Consider the following 21,119-nt stretch of genomic DNA (forward strand, 5'->3'; position numbering starts at 1 on the left):
GTCATTACATTACATTTATGGCATGTATGGGTTTTTAAATCACTATAGCTTTAAGTAAAAACCAAACAGTAACCTATCAGCAGCCTCCTCTAGGGTCGACATTAGTGTCATGATTTCCAGCCAGCTAACTCACTTACCATCGCTGATCCAAACCCTGCAGTTTTTCTTGTCAGGAACAGATACTCTGGAGTTTCTACAGGACACATTTTAGTTTCTAAAGATATATCCAACTCCACACATACGGCTATCTTCAATAAACCATGCATCCTTCTCCTGCTTAGAGCGCGTTTATGTGAAACATTTTTTTTTTTTTTTTTTTTTGCAGTTGCATGGCTCATTGGGGGTGCAGCAGATAGAAAAAATTTTTTAAATGAAAATCACGCCAGCAACAGGTATCGAGGGTTGAATTTCAAAAGACTCCTTGATTAAAGCCCCCCTACGATCATTAGCATCACATTGGGCCATCCATCATTTCCCCCAACGCTCCTGATGCTAACAGGTTATTTACACAACACAATCATGTCGGTTCAATATAGTGTTGAGGGAGTTTTGGACACAGAGGTGTGGCTTTCCACCTTATCCTATTTTTTTTTTTTTTTTATTGTTCCAGGTTTTCCTATTTCTACAACATTGTTTAAATGACCGCAGACTGTATGTCCATTCTGTGGTATTGATAGGTAAAAAACAAAAGCCTACATTTACACTAAAATATTTGCTTTTCATATAATAAGTCATAATGTATGATCTCTTTATTTTGATCAGAAAATCATTTCTATGCAACTTACTCAGAGATACTTCAGTTATATTACGTTTCCAATTTCCTTCAAAGGATATAGACGGTGTTTCCAAACATGTCGTAAGTTAAACCCTCCATGTTTTTTTTTTCCAGGTTTTTCTGCATGCTTCAGTTTAAGTTAAACTTGAGACTCTACTTGTGTTAACTTAAAATAAAATCATACTTTATTTTGACTCTGGACTGGAGCAGTAATGTTAGACTCAGGTTATCAAATAGCTTCTTAAGGGTTACTCATGACAGGTTCTAGCCAGCTATAAAATCTCTGTTTTTAAGCCAAATCTAATGAAATCTATATTTTCTTATGAGTGTAGTAGAAGATAAGATAAGAATATTTAAAATCCCAGGTGCCGAAAAACTACAATCAAACAATTGTGGTTAATTTAAATAAAACAAAATAAGTCAATAGAAGAAATGTATAAATGTACAAAAGTGTAAAAAAAAATGACACATTTCAGACTTTTTAGGACCCTGTTGCTCCTAAAACTCTCTCTAAGTAGACGTGTTTTTTCAATAACCCAATTATTTTTATGATGTCCGAAATGTTAGTTAATATTTCTATAATTTTTTTTTCTTAGTACCCTTTCATTATAACCCAGTAACCCTATTTATTATCACAAATATTGCCATTCATTTTCTTAAGTGCCATAACAGTTTATTTAATGGCTTTATTTGCTGTAACTATACTTTTCCCAGTGTTTAAACTCTTGGTAGTGCGGTCGGGTCCCTTTCTTCAGTCTTAGCTCCACATCTAAAGTTTCTCTTACATTAACGTTGCCCTTGAAAAGGCAACGTTTACTCTGTTCTCTCCATGCAAATCACATTTTGCAAACTGTTTAGCATGCTGTCCCAAATGGTGCGGCTTTTGTTGCATATTTCAGCTTCACTCTGCACATGGAAATCAGTTTACAATCCACATAACCGGATATCACGTTGCTCCTGTTTTTTATGAATAGAACAATTTATCTCCACCGCCATAACTGCTTCCTCCAAACTGCACCCGGCAAAACGTATTCCTCGCCATCCTTTTAACCGCTCACAATGCTGAATATAAAACAAAAAACGCGGCCAAACATATCATCACCTTGAATTTAGACTGTCAGGGGTTCGGTTTAAACATTAAGCACCCTTCATGAACACACGCAGGCTCTGGCTTAAGCCTGTTAAACAAATCCTTCTCGGCTCCGGCGTGTGTCCTTCAGAGAGGAAAACGAGGACAGTTTTATTTGTTTCTGTTTGTGTTTTTTTGCAAACTGGATGAGAATCTCCCAGTTGGCTTTGTAGTCTACTTACTCCGGGATGAGAACGGGGCGGATGTGAGCAGCGGAGCAGTTAATGGCTTCTGATGAATATGTCTCTGTATGCTCGGCGTAGCTGATGAAAACCTTACATTTCTAAAACCAATGCTCACCAGGGGTTTTCATTTCGCTCATAAGATACAGGCACTTAGTGCGCGGTGGTTAATGAAAGCTCCTCAGCTTTGTGTGAAAGAACAAAAAAAAACTGACATAAAACACGCAGTTTCCTTAATGGGAGGTTTGTTGTGCGCTGAGAGCGTAATGCTGCACATATGCGGCGTTGACCTTCAAGTAGCGTTTTCACGATGTACTTAATCCTGGAAGGTAAAACCATTCAGAGGGGGATAATTATTCAGTCCTTTTAGTGCTTCATATTGTGCCAACAGTGAAACTCGACATTACATCTTGCTTAAAACAAAGCTGATATTTAAAAAAAACAAACAAAAACTGGATTAAAATAAAAACAAATTTTCCTTTTTTGTTCAGCAATAACAGCATCCAAACTTTGGAACCAACTTTAAATATTATAATGGGTTATTCCGGTGCAATGCGTTAGAATGTCATCCAAAAGTTACTTTGTGTCAGTAATTCAGTTCAAAAGTCAAGTTACAACCAGAGTGATATATTAATGTTTATTTTGTGACATTTTGAAACCTAGAATTCAGTTTCTCTGAAAATTTTCAAAAAAAGAGCACAAGACTGATGAAAAAAGCATAATTTATACAGAAATGTCAGCCTACGGACAGTATAAGGACGATATTGGGTCAGGGCTCCTTTTGCATGAATTACTACATGAACGCAGCCTGTGGGACCGCTGAGGTGTTAAAGAATCCCTGGTTGATTTAATAGTGGCCCTCAGCTTTTTTGCGTTGTTGGCTCTCGAGTCTCTTATCTTCCTCATGACTAAACAGATTCCCTAGGTGGTTTAGGTCGGCCCAGTTAGCTGCCCGTTAACACACAGTGACACCATAGCCACTTATGCAGGCGTTGGTAGTTTTGGCAGAGTGGGCAGTCTTATTGGGAAATGAAATCAGTATCTCCATAAAGCTTCTCAGCAGAAGGAAGCAGGAAGTGCTCTTAAATTTCAAGGGGTTTGGACTTAATAAGACACAGTGGACCAGCACCAGCAGTCTTTGACTCACGCAACTTTGATTCTCTGCATCTCCACTCTCCCTCTGGAGTCTGAGTTCTTGATCTCCGAATGAAAGATAAAATTGACTTTATTCTGAAAGGTGGCCAGTGACCCGGATAGATCTGGGGCGACTGTGGCTCAGTGGGTAGATCGGCGGTCATGCAATCGGAAAGTTACCTGCCGATCTGCGACTCAGTGGATGAATGCGAGTGAATATAAATGTGTTTAATTTCCAGTTAACACATAAAAATGGTGTTTGTTTGGGTTAAATTGAAATTTCTAGTAAGCATTGCAGAATTGTTTGTTTTAACCCCACAAACCCATTTTGTATGTGTTTAACAGGAAATTAAATGTTAACATAAAGTGGATGCTTGACCTGGTTTACCTTTATGAGTGCAGTGAGTGCAGTTGGGTGAATGTTTGTAGATTGTAAAGTGCTTCAAGTGGTTGATATGACTAGAGGAGCCGATATAAATTCAGTCCATTTACCATTTATCAGTGGGGCGACTCTGACTGCATGCAGTCTTTGTGATTCCTCCAAACCCTTGAATGGGCTTTGCTTCACGATCTTTTCAAATTTGTGATTATCCCAACAGCTTCTGGGTTTATGCCAGACTTCTATCTTCCACTGAGTTTTCCATGAACCTGCTTGGATCCAGCACACAGTGGCTAGCCAGCTTCTTTAGCTTACCACTGTGCTGGACGACTGGGTAGCCAATACCAAAACGTTGCTTTATTTAGTCTTTATTTCTTTTAGTCATAAGAAATAAAGATTTTGGGGATTCATTCGTTTTAAATAACAATTGGCAAAGATAATATAAATGAATCCTTGAAATACACCACTTTACGGGTGACTGTGGCTTGATGGCCTTGAGTAGGTCGTCTTGCAATTGGAAGGTTGCTGTCACATGTCAATGTGCCCCTGGGCAAGGCACTTAACCCCAAGTTGCCTACCGAGCTGTCTATCGGTGTATGAATGTGTGTGTGTTAGTGACAATGATTGGGTGAATGTGGCTCTAGTGTACAGCGCTTTGAGTGGTCAGTATGACTGGAAAAGCGCTATATAAGTTCAGTCCATTTACCATTTTATTTAGCACTTACCACTCTGTTTAATAGATCTATAGGCCTATAGCATCTGAATTAAATGTTTGGCCCAAGTATTTGAAATACATTAAGTTTTTAAATAATCTAATTTATTGATGTGCACCTGTATTACAAAGCTTTCCCATACACAATGAGAATTACATTATTGTTCTATTTTACGTTGATTTGAGATAAGGTTTCACTTTTTGGTAATTATATTTCATTGGTCGATTTGGGTTTTTGTGATATACAAGTTAAATGCAGCAGTTTAATTCTCCTTGAGGTAAACTTAATAGGCAACCACATCTTTTGAATTTGAGGCTTGGACATTATTTACTAGACTTATACGGGTAATTTGCCCCAATGGCTCTGCAATGAGTCCATGGTTCTTTGCTCTGCTCTAGAGACTTGGTGGACCATCAGTTTACCCTCAACCAGCATCTTCCTGTGACTTCCACCTCGCCGTTGATTTACCTGAACTAGTACTACTGTGGACGCAGCTTTGCAGCAAACATGACCTTGACATGCAGTGAAACACAGGTTGGGATGGGGTTCGCTAGTCAGCAGTGACAAAAGTTTGAAAGTAAATCACGGTGTTGGTCCTTCTGCAAATAAATCAGCGGCGGCAAACATTGTAAAACCTAGTTCTGCCAGGAGGATAATGGTTTTTATGGGTCATTTCATAAGTTAATCAGTGATTTTTAATTGACTGTAGCCGAGTTATAGACCTTCCATCTATGCTGGCGGCCCCCAACTCTGGGCCAAAGTCAGCTTAGAGGGCGGGGATGGGGGGGCTGCTTACCTGGCAAAAAAATAAAAAAAAACTAATGACAACAACACACCTGGGCAGTGTTTTTATGTTTATGAATGGGAGGCTAATCATATTAATGTGTTAATTTTTATGTTATGAATGAATTCTGATGTAATCATCAATGAAAGAAGGTATGGTGAGTCAGTTCCTGTTAGAAAGTCTGATTATTTGTTGCTTTACGAGTTTGTTTTTTTCATTCAGTTAAATATTAATTTTTTATCAATGTGTCCATAACCTTTACAATAAAAATGTTATTGTTGTTAATAATAAATAATAAAAATACTAATTGTGGAAAAAAACTTTATAAATTATTATTTTCTTCATCAGAGGCACTAAGCGGGTTAGAAAATGGATGGATCGATGGATGGGTGGATGGATAATAATCATCAATAAATAATAATAATACATGAATTAAATTAATCCATAGCTGAATAACAAAAAGTATAGAATACATAAATTAAAACTAATCACATCTTTTCATCCTTACGTCGTGATCTCCACATAAATTCTAATTTTCTTCCCATGGGCTCTGTCTTTTCAGATGAACGACCACCGACTCCCGGCCAGCGGCTGGCTCATCTGCTGAAGTGAAGGATCCGTTTCTTCAAGGCTGCAGCAGAACTCCTTCCACGCAGCTCCAAGTGGACCGTTTACGGCCCGTGATCATCTTCTGCCTTTGCAGACGATCTGTGTGAACTAAAGAGGGAGCGCCTCTAAACATTTTAATTATCGTCACCAGTGACGTTTACGTTGTCATAATTGTGATTGTGAACCTAAAAAAGGGAGAGACCAGATTTTCTCCTCGGAGGACTAAGTGGCGCTTCTTCTCGTCTCTTTCCCCGCTGCTCATCAATTAAAATCACTACCTGCCTTTTCGAAGCGAGCGTAGCGCGGCGCAGTACTATTTTTGCATGACCCAGTGCTTGCACGAGGATCCGGGATTGCTTTTCGACTTTCCAAGGAGAACCCTTAAGCTGTCAGCCATCTTCTGACTGCCTGCCTGCCCGACGTGAGCATTTGGGTGTGGAGGAGTGGTTTCAGAATTAAACCTCTGGACACTCAATGAAGATGACTTAAGTTGGCAGGCCTGAAAGCCCCATCCCCAGAAAGAGAGAACAAGCTTGGCAGGAGGACTAACACGCACCCAACACACACAAATGTGGACGCCGTGGCGGCTTTGAGCCATGCTGGTGTTGCTTCTTGTGGAGCCCTGGAGTACAGGCTATCATCATCCCTATCATAATTCACCCAAGCTGAGGAAGATTCAACAGCCCCAAGGACAGAGGCTACACTTCTGAGCGATTCAAAGGAGGCTGCGAAACTGTGCTAACACAGGGAGATCCAAAGCAACATCCTCAATCACACGCACAGACACTCTAATACTCCTCTCCACAAATCCCCGATACAGGAAAAAAACAAAGCTGCGGCGGACGTGAAAGGCACAGAGACTGAGCAGGTTAGAAAGCCCACGGCAATCACACACTGGGTCGATCAGACTTTTCACACACACACACGTCTTCGGCTGTGCTTTCATCACATTGAGATTCACTACACTTACCGGTCGTTTTCTGCTTCATGAAAAGGAGGAAGAAAAAAAAAACCCACAAAGGTTCAGTGCTTTAAGAGTGACCATTCTCAGAACCTGTTTTACATGTGGGGCGTTGGGGAAGACGACATTAAGGCAAAAAGCTAGAGGTCTGCCTAGGAAGCGGCTAATTTTACGCTCCACCACCCCTAAACCATGATTGGCCGACACAAATCTAGACACAAATCCATCAGTAAACAACACACCAAGGCAGTAACAGCTGGCACAGACAACACTCTTTAGTGTTGAAGTTTCAACTGAGTAAAGAAGACTCAAATTCAGCCACTTTCAGTATCAGTGAGGCGTTTTAAAAAACACAGAGAAGGTGTCAAAGATAACTTGAGTAAATACAGAGGCTAGTTTCTAAATTATTTTAGTTGTTAAGAAAAAAAACACACCTATGCAATCTATCACTGGGTTTTCTAAAAAGAACAGCCTGTTTAACATCATGCTACAGCTTCTCAGTAGGATTTAGGTTTGGACTTGGACTAGGCCACTCCAAACTAGGGCTGGGCGATATGGCCTCACATCTCAAATATTTTTCACAATATGTCTGATTTACAATTTCAATCGTTTTTTTTTTTTCTTTAAAAAACTAGAAACAAGGAAATCATTCAAATAAACTTTGTTTTTAATTTGACACAAAATAATTAACAAACCAAAATTAATTTCCCAATTGGGCTTGAAGTGCAAAATTTTAAAATGAGGCAAAATAAATAAAAGGTTCCTCTTGAACAAAGATGAGTGTCCCCATTGTGATTAATAGTGCAATAACTTGCCTTTCACAAAACTCACACAGCAGCTTCCTGTGCCTGCGAGACAGCGCTGAGGGAACAGGGAGACCCCACACAGCTCTGGCAGTTGTGAGACAGTAACTGCAGACAGATTGCTGCTTTCAAGTGAAGCTGCTAAAAACACAGAAAGGGGTCTGAAAAGTCCCCAAATATGAGTCGCTTAGTAGAAACACTGGACTGTCTCTAGTTTTCCTTCTCTACAGAGACCAGAGCAGCGCCTGGTAGCCACCAGCAGCTTCATTCACAGCAGGAGGCGGAGGAGTTGGTTTTTCAAAAGTAAATTTGAACATTTCACGACATTTAGATTTATTTTAAACTCTAGGTTTTTTTTTGCACTGGCAACTGGAAAACTCGATTTTTCAATAATTACATAAATTGCAAATTCAAATTAATTCATACAGTTGATTTATTGCCCAGCCATACTCCAAATTTCGTTTTATATATATATATATATATATATATATATATATATATATATATATATATATATATATATATATATATATATATATATATATATATATATATATATGTATGAAGTGCTGTATTTGTTCCCTTTTGTTCTTTGTAGTTAACAGTTGTCTTGGCCTTGGATCTCTCCCATGAAGGCCATTTTTGCCCAGTCTCTCTGCTATTATTGAATCATGAACTATCACCTAAACTGAGACAAGTGAAGCATGTAAAACTCGTGTTCATGGGTGTTTTGTGACCTCCTGGCTGAGTCTTAAATGTACTTTTGGAGTAATTTTAGTAGACGGTAAATGTTTATCAATTCTCCGTGTTTTCCCCATGTGTGGGTAGTGCCTCCCACTGACACTAACTTGAATCTTAAGGCCTTCAAAATAACTTCAACCATTTCCAGACAGACGATTAAACCCTTTAGCCTACTTCATGCAGTCAGGCAGGTTCTATTTAAATTGTTTCTTGATCAGGCAGTGGTCAGGGATGTGTGTGGCTAGTGAAAGTTAACCAAAAATAGAAATGTGGTCCATCACAGTCAACTGATTTACCAAAAAGGCAAATTACTTTTCCAGATATGAAAAGATTAGTTTGGAGAGTTCCCCTCCCCCCCCCCCCCCCACTTAACTTGTAATGAAACAGCCTTTTGTATCTGCTCAGATTTTCTTGGTCTGATAAAAAATCTTTGATTTTCTGAAATATTTAAGCGAGCAAAGCAAAGCAAAAACTGAAGATATCGGAGGAGGGAAATACATTTTCACAGCTCTGCATGGCAGCAAATCAGATTTTTTTTAAAACTATAAAGCCGGACACAGCTGTAATTTATTTTGAATGAATCTAGTATCTTGTACCAAATATCCTTTGGTATCTCTGCTTTGTCTTGTGCACAAATTAGTCCGCTATAATCTATCGTGTAAAATGGAAACATATATATTCCATTATTCTTTTTAGTTGGTTTTATTTTTACTGAAACCTCTGTCCCACAATCTGCAGGATTTTATTGAATCAACAGATTTACGGTGGTGGGGAGAGACAACTCTCTCTCTCTTCCGGCACCTTTGGGGGAAAATCATTGTTTTATTTTACTTCAAGCAATTAGCTATCAGACTGTTTGATTTAAATGAATCATAAAGCAGAGAAAATACACTCGTCATTTGGAGTTCTTGAAGAGAATCGGCTAAAATCGGTATTGGCAGGTATGAGCTTCACAAAATTGGAGGTGCAGAATCTCTGATCACTTTATCTCTAAAACAAAGATGAGGCTGAGGAGTGAGAACGACAAGGAGGGGAAGAAAAGGGAGGTGTTCTGCTGCACCTGAATGGAAAAGAAGATCTCTGTTGCCAAGGTGGGGAGGAGAGGAGCCGGGGAGTTGTAGGCAGGGAGACTAAACCCTGTCCGATTGATCCAATCTCAGTGTGTAGGAATCAACAAACAACTGGAGAGGAAATGATAAAAGAGGATTAGGAGAAGATGGAGACAGTGACAGAGAGGACAGGGATAATTCTGTAAACAAACATTAAAGTGGATATAATGACAGGTCATGAAGAGAAGGCGTGCAGATGGGAGAGGTAGATGGTGTAAAAGATAAAGACGCAGAGAGACGAGACGGCAGGAGATCGAACATGGGACGGCGTGGGACAGAAAATCTGAGGATCATTAAAGCAACATGTCGATTGGAAACCTTGGCATGTGGGCGAAAAACACACAAACAAGCTTGTGCCAAGAAGATATTTATGAGAGGGAAGTGGGGATGTTGTGGCACTGAAACATATGCTAGTTGATATTCATAGAGCATCCCAATCTGGTCTCAGCTCCTACCTTTACGCTCCCTTTATGTGCATGTGTATATCTGTTGTACTTTCCCTGTCTTCCAAAATCAGACTCGAGTTAAAAATAAGATTATGAAAAGAGAAAAATCAAGCCAGGGTTCATGCCAAATTCTCAGGCGCAGCCACTTCTTCGCCCTGATGCATCTAATACTGTGTCAGGCAGACACAGGAGCTGGTTGTTGTAGATACAGATCTCTGTCACATTTTCACACAGAGACGCGCAACACAGGCATATAAAAGTACCAAACACAGCTATTTTTACACATATCTAGCTGGGAAAAAAAAAAAAAACAACACCCAGTCAGGGATTGGATCCATTCTTCTTTCTGCAGCGAACTCAGCTGATACCGACTTCAGTCTTCACTGCCAGAAACTCATTTCCCCTCTCCTCCCCTGACTGACTGTCCAAGTCTCCATCTGTCTCCTCAACCCCTTCCAACCTCTTCATTTCTTCTATTGTCGCCATCTCTTGTTTGCTTTGCATGGATTTTGACTGCAGCCGAGGGGCAATTTTGCATCGAGCACAGAGTTCACACACAAACACACATGTGCATGTACAGAAGGGGGGACAGGGGGAGAAAAAAACTTGCCTCTGGAGGATTTGTTTATCAAATATGCTGTCAAATCATGTCAGCCCTTTCACATCAGGGAACATTTCACAGCCTCAGGGCTACCCAAAAGACAAAGAGTTTATTGGTTAAATGTAATTTCTATCAATTTTATTACACTACTTTACTCAAATTGCACAAACTAGCTAAACTGAAGGGGAAAGCGCAGGTGTTATTTTATTTAAATTGCAAAATGATGCTATTAAAGTTTGACTCAAAGATTTATTTTTTTTGGAAACATAAAATTTCAACCAAAAAAACATGCTTGTGCTATGAAAAATTATTTCACCTTTAATTGTTTCAGATCATGGCAGAAATTTTAATGTATGACCAAGTGCAAGTGCGATCCAAATCCCATCTTTTCGCCTATTTACAATCCATATCAGTCTTTTTCATGGCAGTGTTGTTATGGCCCAATTCTGATATTTTCCCTCTAAGTAAATTTTGATTTGTGCCACTTCCATATGTGATAGTAAGTCGGTTATGTATCTAGTAGATTTCAAAGCATCTGCCGTCTGAACAATCATGTCACATTTCATCTGTCTTTTATGCTCTGACTCTCTCTACACATCCACACAGACTTCTCTCCAACAGTAGCAGTCAAGGCTCCACAAAAGTCTATTGTTAATAGTTGTGCCGTTCTTATTCTGACCTTTCTCCTTCTTTTGATGTGGTCTTAATATTGTCAGCTCCTATTCTAAAGAACTTCATACTAACACAGCTATGGCAGTATTTGCTATTATGTTGTTGTCTTTTTATACCTAACCCAATTAAGTTTTTTTAACAAAGCATTATTGGGAGTTTTTAGTAACAATTACATCCATCATTACTTCCATAAACAGTGTGCTGGAGTGCGATTTCAGCAACAACAAAAAAATGGAATTGAGCATCAAGACCTGCAGTGTTACGGTCAGTGCTTATGATTGAACAATAAGAAAGAGACGAAGCTAAAATAGCATTCATTGGACAGCTCCAAGGCAGAAATCACAGCAGATCAAAGAGAACAAAAAAAGCCTGTTCCACATTTACCAAAAGCATCCCGATGAGCCGCAAAACATTTGGGAAAAATATTCACGGACTGATGACATAATAGTGGGACTTTTTGAAAGGTGTTTCACGTCACAACTGTTGTAAAACTAATTCAGCTTTTTGGAAAATAAACCCAAAAACAAAACTTGCTACAATGACAACCTATTGTAATTACTGTAATTTGCCTCCATCGGGCCTTCTCTGCTACTACTCCTTAACTGTAGAACGACCTGCCTTTGGGCCTCAGAAAGGTTGCTTTTAAATCACTTCTTAAAACCCATCTCTTTTCTTTGGCTTTTGGCACCATCTGAGATATTGTCTTTTAGTTTAAATCAAGATTTTTTTTAATTGGTTTTATGTGTTTATTGTTTTAATTTTTTGTGCAGGCTTTTTATGCACTGTGTTTTTTAGCACTTTGATACTATGATTGTTTAAAGTGTTTTATAATTAAAGTTGGCCTGGTGTACCCCGCCTCTCGCCCATTGACAGCTGGACATAGGCACCAGCACCCCTTTTGACCCCAATAGGGATAAGCGTGTTAGAAAATGGACGGATGGATGGAAGTTGGCCTGGTTTGGTTTAGTGAAACCATAATCTTGCTACATTCAAAACTCCTGAAGGAGATGTCCGGCAATCAGATTATGTTCTTAAACTCAAGTTCACTTTGGTTTAAACAACAGGCTGATGATCCAAAACAAATTAGCAAGCCCAACTCTGCTCAAAAAAGAAAAACCCTAAGCAGAATGAAGATTTTGAAGAGGCCTTGTCAAAGTCCAGACTTCTATCTGATTGAAATTTTCTGGCACGGAACAAGCTATTCATACTCCAATGCAGCTGAACTAAAATAACTCAACATAAGTAAATACATAATAAAGATCAATCATTAATCAATGTAAGAGACAAAATGCAAATTTATATTTGATGGAAGTTGTATCAAAGATGGCGCCACCAGTTATGAGGTTTATGGGGCGACTACGTTTTTTTTATTTTTTTAGATAGGGCCGGATTGGTTTAGATAGCTTTTTTGTCTACTGAAAATTGTATTTGTATTTATACAAGTTAACTTTGTCTGATATTAAAAGTTGTTTTACAATTGGGAACATTTTAATTACCCTTTGGGATTAACAAAGCATTTTTTGAATTGATTGAATTTAAATGAAAAAAAAAGTAGCTAAAGTAGCAGAAATCTGTAAGGGGGCCAATACTTTTTCAGAGAACAGTATTAAGGTTTCTCTGGATAAAACAGAAGATCCCAGGAGCACTTTCCTGAATATTTTATAGAAATTTGACAAACAATAACCACCTGATGAAATTATATATTATACATGTCAGACTGTACTGTATGTGCACTCAGTGCTCGGTATGCTTATTAATTTGTGAGCAGTTCACCAAGTGGTCATGACCTCAAACAGACACAGTATGCATCTGAGTAAACCTTCAGAAATCTTTGAAATTGTGTTTCTCTATTGAGTTATTATCCTCATTTTCTCCCAGGGTCAGATCTAGTGCTGTCACAGCAACTTTGGTACTTGTGCTGTTTTCAGATCCATCAACTGTGCCGCAGCCAATTAGTCTAATCTCCTTCTCCATGATCTATCTTCCATTTTATTTTCGTGTCACTTGCTCTAGTTCTGTTAACCTCCCAGGAAATAAAGCCCTCTTCACTTATTCCCCCCCATTTCAACTGTCACTGTCCAATTTTCTCCATTTCTGTTGTCTCTTTGCTTTCTTCAATTCTTGTAATCTTTATCGCCGGTCAACCCACCCCTCGTTGCACTCACTGAATCTAAATGTCACTTTGTCTTCTGCTTGGTCGCTCTGACCCATATAATACTGGACAGTTTCTCTGCAGGGCAACTGACTTTTATATTCCCAACTCACTTCAACTCTTGAGATGAAAGGTTTCTCTTTTGCCAGCAGGTGGAAATTTCAAAATTTAGCATCTTGAAACAGTTCGACTGTCAAGTTATTTTTTTTTTATTTGAATGTAATATGTCAGTACCCCTTTGGCTTTAGAATGATTGACCTGTCCTTGTATTAATCTAGTTTTTCCTTCTCTTTTGGTTAGGATCTGTGCACCAACATGGCAGCTGAAAGTCTTGCTGAGCTTCGCGATTGGCTCTTTCTCCTCCTCCTGGTCCTCACCTTATTGGCTGAGGTGCTGGAGCTGGCGGCAGCTGCAATCGCCATGGAGACAGGCGAGGGAGATGATGGCATTGTTTGTCCCTCCGTGTGCCGCTGTGATGAGGGCTTTGTCTACTGCAACGACCGTGGCCTGAGCATAATCCCTCCACTGCCATTAACGGCTGCCATCCTCTACCTGCAGAGCAACCGGCTGAGCAACGCCGGGACTGCCGCAGTCGCTGGAGCGCAGCACGTCTATACGAGTGATCTACCTATACGCCAACCAGCTGGATGAGTTTCCGATACACCTCCCACCGTCCTTAAGAGAGCTCCATTTGCAGGATAATAATATACGAACGTTACCCCGATCCGCTTTGGCCAAGTTACCGTTACTAGAACGTTTACATCTGGATGATAACTCAATATCGACAGTTAGCATCCAGGATCGAGCTTTTTCTGGGACTCCAAGGCTTCGACTGCTGTTTCTGTCTCGGAACCACCTGTCGAGTATCCCCGCGGGCCTTCCGGCATCGCTGGAAGAGCTGCGACTGGACGACAACAGGATCAGCACCATCCCAACGCACGCCTTCCGCGGTCTCTCCTCTCTGCGACGTCTGGTCCTGGATGGAAATCTGCTGGCCAACACACGCATAGCAGACGACACCTTTTCTCGACTGTCCAACCTGACGGAATTGTCACTGGTTAGGAACGCTCTGCAGTCTCCGCCAGTCAACCTGCCTTCAGCCCATCTGGTACGACTACACTTACAAGACAACGGGATGACCCACATACCGAGGGCGACGTTGGACTGGGATGAGGCACCTACAGAGGACTGGACCTGTCAGGAAACAACCTGACCAGTCTGCCTCGGGGAATTCTGAGAGACACTGAAAGTCTGGAGCTGCTGCTGCTGCGAGGGAAACCCCTGGTACTGTGGTTGCAACCTTCGCTGGCTTCATTCCTGGCTGCATGGACGTGGGTCAGCAGTCACAGTCAGAGGCCTCGTCTGTCAGGGGCCTGAGCCTGTACGGGGCCAGTCACTCAGAGAGTTAACATCGTTGATGGAGCAGTGCGAAGGCCCCCCAGCAGGTTCTGGTCCTGGAGAAGTGGTGAACCCAGTTGAAAACGATGGCGGTGAAGATGATGTTGGAGAGAGTCAAGTAGTTCCTCATGGGAGCACAACAACTGGCCCTCTGTTGGTCCCCACACAAGGTTCTCTCTTCATTCTGCGGCCTAAGAAGCCTGGCCTCATTATGCCCCTGCCTCCAGGGAACGGTGGACAAGTATCTAGAGAGGCCTTAGAGCTGACTGTTAAACCTCTGTCTCCGGACAGCGTCCTTGTGAGTTGGCTGTACCCACAGCCAGCACCCTCCTTCCGTTTGTCGTGGCTAAGAATGGGAAGCAGCGCAGCTCTGGGCTCAATGACAGAGACTTTGGTTCCAGGAGAGAGGAGGCAGTATCTCCTTACCCAGCTCACTCCACGTTCCCGTTACCTCATATGCCTTCTGCCACTACGACAGGAGACTTCTTTTGGTGGGGTGTCCAGCATGGGTTCTTCTCGAGCTGGCAGCATGGACACAGACAGTAAAGACTCAACTCCAGCCTGTGCTCAGATAGAGACTGGAGATGTCAGCACTGGAGGGGAAGGTGGAGACAAAGAGGGACAGGACTCTGAGCTAACAGCTCTGCCACTAGCTGGAATCATTGGTGGTGCCACGGCATTGGTGAGCTTGCTCTTAATCTTTGCCATCTTCTGCTGGTATGGACAGAGATCAGGTTACATGTCTGGGGACTCAGGCTCATACAGCAGAGGCCGGGGTGGGAAGCATTATGATGACTATGTAGAGTCAGGTACAAAGAAAGACACTTCCATCCTAGAGATCAGGGCCCCTCCAGCAGGGTTTCAGATGACAGCTATGGCCCATCAGTCCCTGCAACCTAAGCTGGAGGACGTCACCTACATCCACACGATTTTCCCTTCCTCCTCCTCCTCTTCCTCCCAAGCGAACGGGACCTACCGGAGCAGCCATGGAGCTGGCAGCCTCAACGGCACCATACTCAGCCAAGCCAGCCACCATCACGTCACTTATGGTACCAACCGTGGCTACAGAGAGGGTGGCATCCCTGACATAGATTACGCCTACACGTGATATGGCAGCTCACTCCTTGAGCTACCAGAGCCTTGTAGGCTGGTGGCATTTTGCCCTTGGTTTCCAAAGTACCCTCTGTGCCTCTGATGGTTCGATTCTGATTGGTTTGCTTAGTAGATGATGATGATGGGACAATGTTAATGAGCGGCAGAAGTAAGAGTCCCAATATACTCTACTGCTGTACCCTACAAAATACAGTAGGCTCTTCTCTCAGCACTGCTTATTGTTCTAAATGGTTACGTTTCCTCTTTTGGGTATCTCAGTGTCTTTCAAACATACTGCTCTTCTCAGCTCATAATAATACACGGTAAGTTATTTGAGGTTGATATACTAGGATTAGCTGATTTAGCAGGAGATATATTTATATGAGGAAAAGGCACTTGATGTGTATAGAGATAGCACTCATATCTTCCTTCCAACTGTAAGCTCTGTGCTGTATAGATAAAACGGATGACAGAAAGGAGAAATCAATGGTTGTTATAACTCACAGATGCCAATGCATCATGGCTGACATGAAAAGATGTGTTCCTAGCTCCCTTCTTTTCCTTTAGTTTACCCCCCCCCCCTCCTCTTTTTTTAATTTTTCCATCTTTACGCCTCTTTTTTAGTTTTTCTCCTTTCTTTATGGAGCTGAAGCTCTTTTCCTTTTATTCTTCTCGTGTCTTTTGTGGTGCTGTGAGCAGAGGACGACTTTGTTCTTGCCAAGGGAGCTGACAGCAGTGACAACAGCCCTGACAGAGACGGGAGACACAAACCACAGCATGGGTAGACTAATGAGTGGGAAAGAGAGAGGGAAAGAGTGTGTGTTTGAGGTGATGGAAAGATGGGTGGATGGAGGGGAAGAAAATAAAGGACAACAAGGGGGAAAGGGGTGCTGTCTGGGGGAGTGCAGTATCTCTGAGAGGTGGCTTGCTTATGGCAGAGAGCGAGGAAGGAGAAGAAAGAAACAGGAGCTAAGTTAAAAAAAGGGCGTGTGACCAATGAAGCGGCAGGAGGCAAAAAAAAAGAGGACAAAAGGAAAAGAAGATTGAGGGGAAGAGGGCTGACAACTGGAATAATGTGACTTCTTCATCTTAAAAAACGGATGAAATTTCCCCCGCAGCGTGACCACTGCTTCCAACAAATACGAGTGATAAAAGACCGCATGATTCTGTCAAAAACTTGACTGAACTCTGTTTGATTTACAGAGCTAAGAACATTTCAATATATACAACAATACAAGTTAGAGGCAAGACAAACAAAGAGGCTAAATAATCTCCAAGTAAATGAAAACATTTACGAGAACAGCATTAACCCAGTTTTCAATTCAGCTTGGTTTCATTAAATGGTCTTTCCAACATTCATGAAAGAAACTCATCGTGCACCTTATAGTAGTAACCCATTTATCTTTAAGAGAAAGCCAGAGCTTTTTATTTGGATATAACTTGGAGCAGCAGATAATATTTGTTGAGGAAATTATAAAGACTCATCACTCATGATATCTTATAACTTGAGGTTGATTAAAAACGTTTTTATGCTGTTTTATTGTGGTTCAGGAAAAATAAAGAGGGGAAACATACTAATGAAACAATATCTATTATATGAAATGTGATTTTGCATTCTGATATTAATATGTTCTTCTACAGTCTGGTTACACATAGAACCACAGTGTTGGGATTATCCAGCACTATGATTCAACATTTTAATTAAAAAAAAATAGCACCCCTTTAAATACCAAGTTTTCTGTCTAGATGGCAAAACAGAGTTAGACTTTTTCCAATTTGTTGGGTATGTCACAAAAAAAGGAAATATGATATACCTATTAGCACTGCATGTTTGAATTAAAACTGAATTAAAACTGGAAAAATAAACACAGAGGCTGCCTAAAGTCAGAATTTAAAGATGGAAAAACTGAGATTTCTCACAAACACTGATCTCAAAAATCCAACATGGCTGCCATGTGCAGCTTATGATTAGGGGTCTATTTGCACTTGAAGCTATTTGTATGTCATAAAATAATTCACACACATAAATACATGTAAAACCTGTATTTGAACATGATGGGCAAATTTTCTACATAGCTATAAGCATGTACTGTTAATGGTAATTAGCAATCACTGAGAACAATTGATAAATCCTGCTGGTTTTCTGACTTGCAGCTAAAATTTGGATTGCTCAGACTTTAGATGTAAATTAAGTGCAGCAGGAGTACCTGCCATCACTGCTTCATAGCTCATCTCCTTCCTAAAAAGCAAAATGGTTTGACATTCCCCCAGTGCTTATACCTACATTTTGCATATAATAGTTACAACACATGGATATGACACCTTTAGCCCTCTGGAAATTTAACCCAAGGTTGAATATTTGTGGAGGTCCACAATTTTCTTGCTTATATCTTAGCTAATTTCTTTAGGTTTTCTATGATTCCACTCAAGGAAGCAGCATGTTTGAGGTGTTGCCTTAAAATACGCCCACAGGTCTGCCTCCATTTAACTCAGGTGTTGTAAATTAACTGATCAGAAGTGTGCCAAGCAAAGAAATCATCGCTATCTAACTTTCCCAAAATCGGCATAGCAATCTTAGTGCATGTAAACTTCTGCCTTTAAAATTAAGTGATAAAAAAAGCCATTATTGAGGCTTTTAGGAAATACAAATAACTTTGGTTATTCCAACTAAACCTAAAGCAGGAAAACTGAGGGAAAATGGTTGGGTGTCCTTGAATACAGCACATACAAATGTCTGGTTTCAAATGCCAATTTCACAATTTGATCCCTTGATTTTGGACCAAATGATAAATCAGCTGATAAAACTCCGTCGTGAAAGTGCAGCCTGAACAAATTTTAAACCGTTCATCCCACCGCAAAACACAAGCCGTTTTAAACTTGAAATTCTTTCAAAGCTAAAGCACCGACATCTGACCATTTTTAAGCTAAATTATTCAAGACAGGCTGATAAAGTGTTGAGAGCGAAACACATTTGTTGACTCAGGATGTCCAGTTTTATGGCCTTAGCTCGGCATAGACACGGGATCCGTTAACAGCCCCGACCGCATCACTGTGCATCTCAACACGGCCACGGGAAAGCAGCCCCTGCTCTCTGACTGCCTCTCACCGACCCAAACCAACAGACCCAAACGCAGGAGCAACATTGACGGAGAATCCCTTTTAAACAACAGCCAGATTTTCAGATGACAGAGAAGGGAGGACAGAGCGGCGGTTATTTAGATAGAGCGTTTAAAGGTTGAAAACGCTTTCCTTCTTTCTTTTTGGTTGTACTCTGCTGATTTTCCTTCCTGTGTTACTGTGTACTGATGATAATCAAGGAGCTCTGGTGTGTATTTTGGTTTTGGTCTTTTATTTACTTTCTTTCTACCTGTATTTGGGGATTTTTTTTTCTTAAATTCAGTTTTTTTTTTTTGTTGAAAAAAGCAGTAAAGCTACCATTCATTATTTTTTTTAGAAAATCTTTCCTTTAAAAATCTCCTCAGATGTGATGATGAAAACACTTATGTATAGACAAAACCGAGTGCAAAATGCTGTTTCATTTATTGGTCTGTTGTCTTTTTTTCTACGCGGATGAATAAAGACTTGTGAGAGGAAAAAGCAGTGTGATGCGTCTTTTTTCTGTGTCTGCGTGACGGTGGGTTTATCAAAGCGACAACAAAAGTCTAAATAACGTAGCGTGCTGGCTTCAAAACACACAAAAAAAAAAACAATCAATGTGAGGCTGAGATTATTAATATGATTTAAGACGAGACGGCGTGGTCCTCGTTAAATCACACACACTGGATGAATACATCAGCCGCTTTATGATTCAATTTGGAGGAACCAGCCGGCCCACAGCAGAGGCGAGCGGTTATGTATGGTGAAGTTCGGCGTGCACGTCGCGTCTTTTAAAAGAAGTCATGATGCGTGCAAGAGCTCTGCTCCGCTATGTTTGGGTGAAGACATGCCTCTCATTCTAAGTGAGTGCCAACGCTTGTGTAAGCACGGATCAATATAACGAACGCCAGAGTGTATAAGTGTCCGTCTTGGAGTTACTGCTTGAGAAAGAAACACGCAGTGTGCAGAAAGAGAAGGCTTGATATTTGAGAGAGCTGAATTCATAAGACAGATTGAAGGATGGGTAATTACTGTATTTTGGTATTTTGAAGCTCACTGTACGTCGCTCTCTGTGCTCTTAACAACAAAAGGCCCGAGATCTCATCAGTCACTCACAGGCCTTTTTTATTTTTTTTTATTTCACTGTCAAAGTCCATTATGGAATGTAAGCCTAATTATTCTAACTTAGATTACACCCGACGAAACAGATGCACACCCTGAGACAGGCGTGCACGTCGCTTGAGTCTGAAATTTAATCTCACGCTGAAACAAATGGGATCAAATGGGAGAGTCTTCCATTAAGTTACATCTACCAACAAGTCACTTTGCTTAAAATAATTAATCCAGGAGAAAGACTGCTGCTAAAGTACAACAGCTATGGGTCATGTTTCACCGTTTGTTTGTTTTTTTTAATCCTTTTCGTTCTCCGCGTGTCGCCTTTTTTGCTTTTGACAAATTGGGCCGCTGATGCGCAGGAGAACAGTTTAACTTTGTGCTTTCTGCACCGCCGTGTTGTGAAGGGTGATTTAAAGCTGCACCGTAAAGTAAAGGAACCCTCCGGTGTTTGCATGCATTAAAGGCCCATTTATTTAAAGGTCGATTTATTTCCCCTTAAATGCGCTTGTTTCGACGTGGTCAAACAAATTCTGGGTCCAAGTCTTTTTTTGCACGGTTAGCTTGGATGCAAATTCTTCCACAAATTGCTGGTGTCCCTCAGACCGACCTGCAAGATTGATCACACATTTGCATTCTCTTTCAGACTTTAAATTTAAATAGCTGTAGTCTTGGGTTGAGAACAACAAATGAAAAACAGTAAAAAAAAAAAAAATTAAATAAAAGGGGGATTAAAAAAATACAGGCACATAAATACAATTTCTAAGCATTTTTCTCAAAACCAGTTTAAAACTTCCTGCGTTCAATATTTCACGCGTTTTCAGACTCAGATTTTTAGATTGTTTCTGGATATTCCACAAATCACGAAACAATGCAATGCAATTCAGGAGGTGGGAAAAGGGTATTTTCCTGAAATTTAATTTAGAAAGTTTTATTTTTCATCAATTTGATTCAAAAAGGCAAACGTATGGGTTGTTTTCACTCTAACATTTTATTTGTGTTAACTCCAATGATTGTGGTTTACAGATTATTAAAAACTTAAAATTATGTTTCTTACAAAACTACAAAAAAAAAGAAAGATTTTGAGATTTTGATAGCAGAAATGTGGTCTTGAGGCACATAATCATGGAGTAAAACTGCTGGCTGGACCGTTGTCCAACAGTGATGGACACCCTTTTTCAAAGATGTTAAGCCACAAAAGATCATTGCTAAGGAAACTGGAGGTTCATC

The 21,119-nt window shown here is 40.5% G+C and overlaps 2 protein-coding genes across 2 annotated transcripts in view; one reads left to right on the forward strand and one right to left on the reverse strand.

The window, feature by feature from the left end:
• Positions 1-5,654: 5,654 nt before the first annotated feature.
• flrt1b (fibronectin leucine rich transmembrane protein 1b) lies at positions 5,655-19,277 on the forward strand. The gene is given in 5 exon segments (XM_036132448.1): positions 5,655-6,573; positions 13,491-13,769; positions 13,771-14,362; positions 14,365-14,462; positions 14,464-19,277. Coding segments are annotated over 4 exon segments (2,187 nt in total). The 5' UTR covers positions 5,655-6,573; positions 13,491-13,505; the 3' UTR covers positions 15,697-19,277.
• The window catches only part of LOC118556038 (ADP-ribose glycohydrolase MACROD1-like), a 47,167-nt gene continuing 35,188 nt past the window's right edge, over positions 9,141-21,119 (reverse strand). The window contains exon 4 of the mRNA XM_036132454.1: positions 9,141-9,391. Within this exon, the coding sequence (XP_035988347.1) occupies positions 9,381-9,391 (11 nt within the window). The 3' untranslated portion in view covers positions 9,141-9,380. The remainder of the gene's footprint in view (positions 9,392-21,119) is intronic.

The sequence above is a fragment of the Fundulus heteroclitus genome, unplaced genomic scaffold (assembly GCF_011125445.2).
Source record: "Fundulus heteroclitus isolate FHET01 unplaced genomic scaffold, MU-UCD_Fhet_4.1 scaffold_51, whole genome shotgun sequence".
NCBI classification, from domain to species: domain Eukaryota; kingdom Metazoa; phylum Chordata; class Actinopteri; order Cyprinodontiformes; family Fundulidae; genus Fundulus; species Fundulus heteroclitus.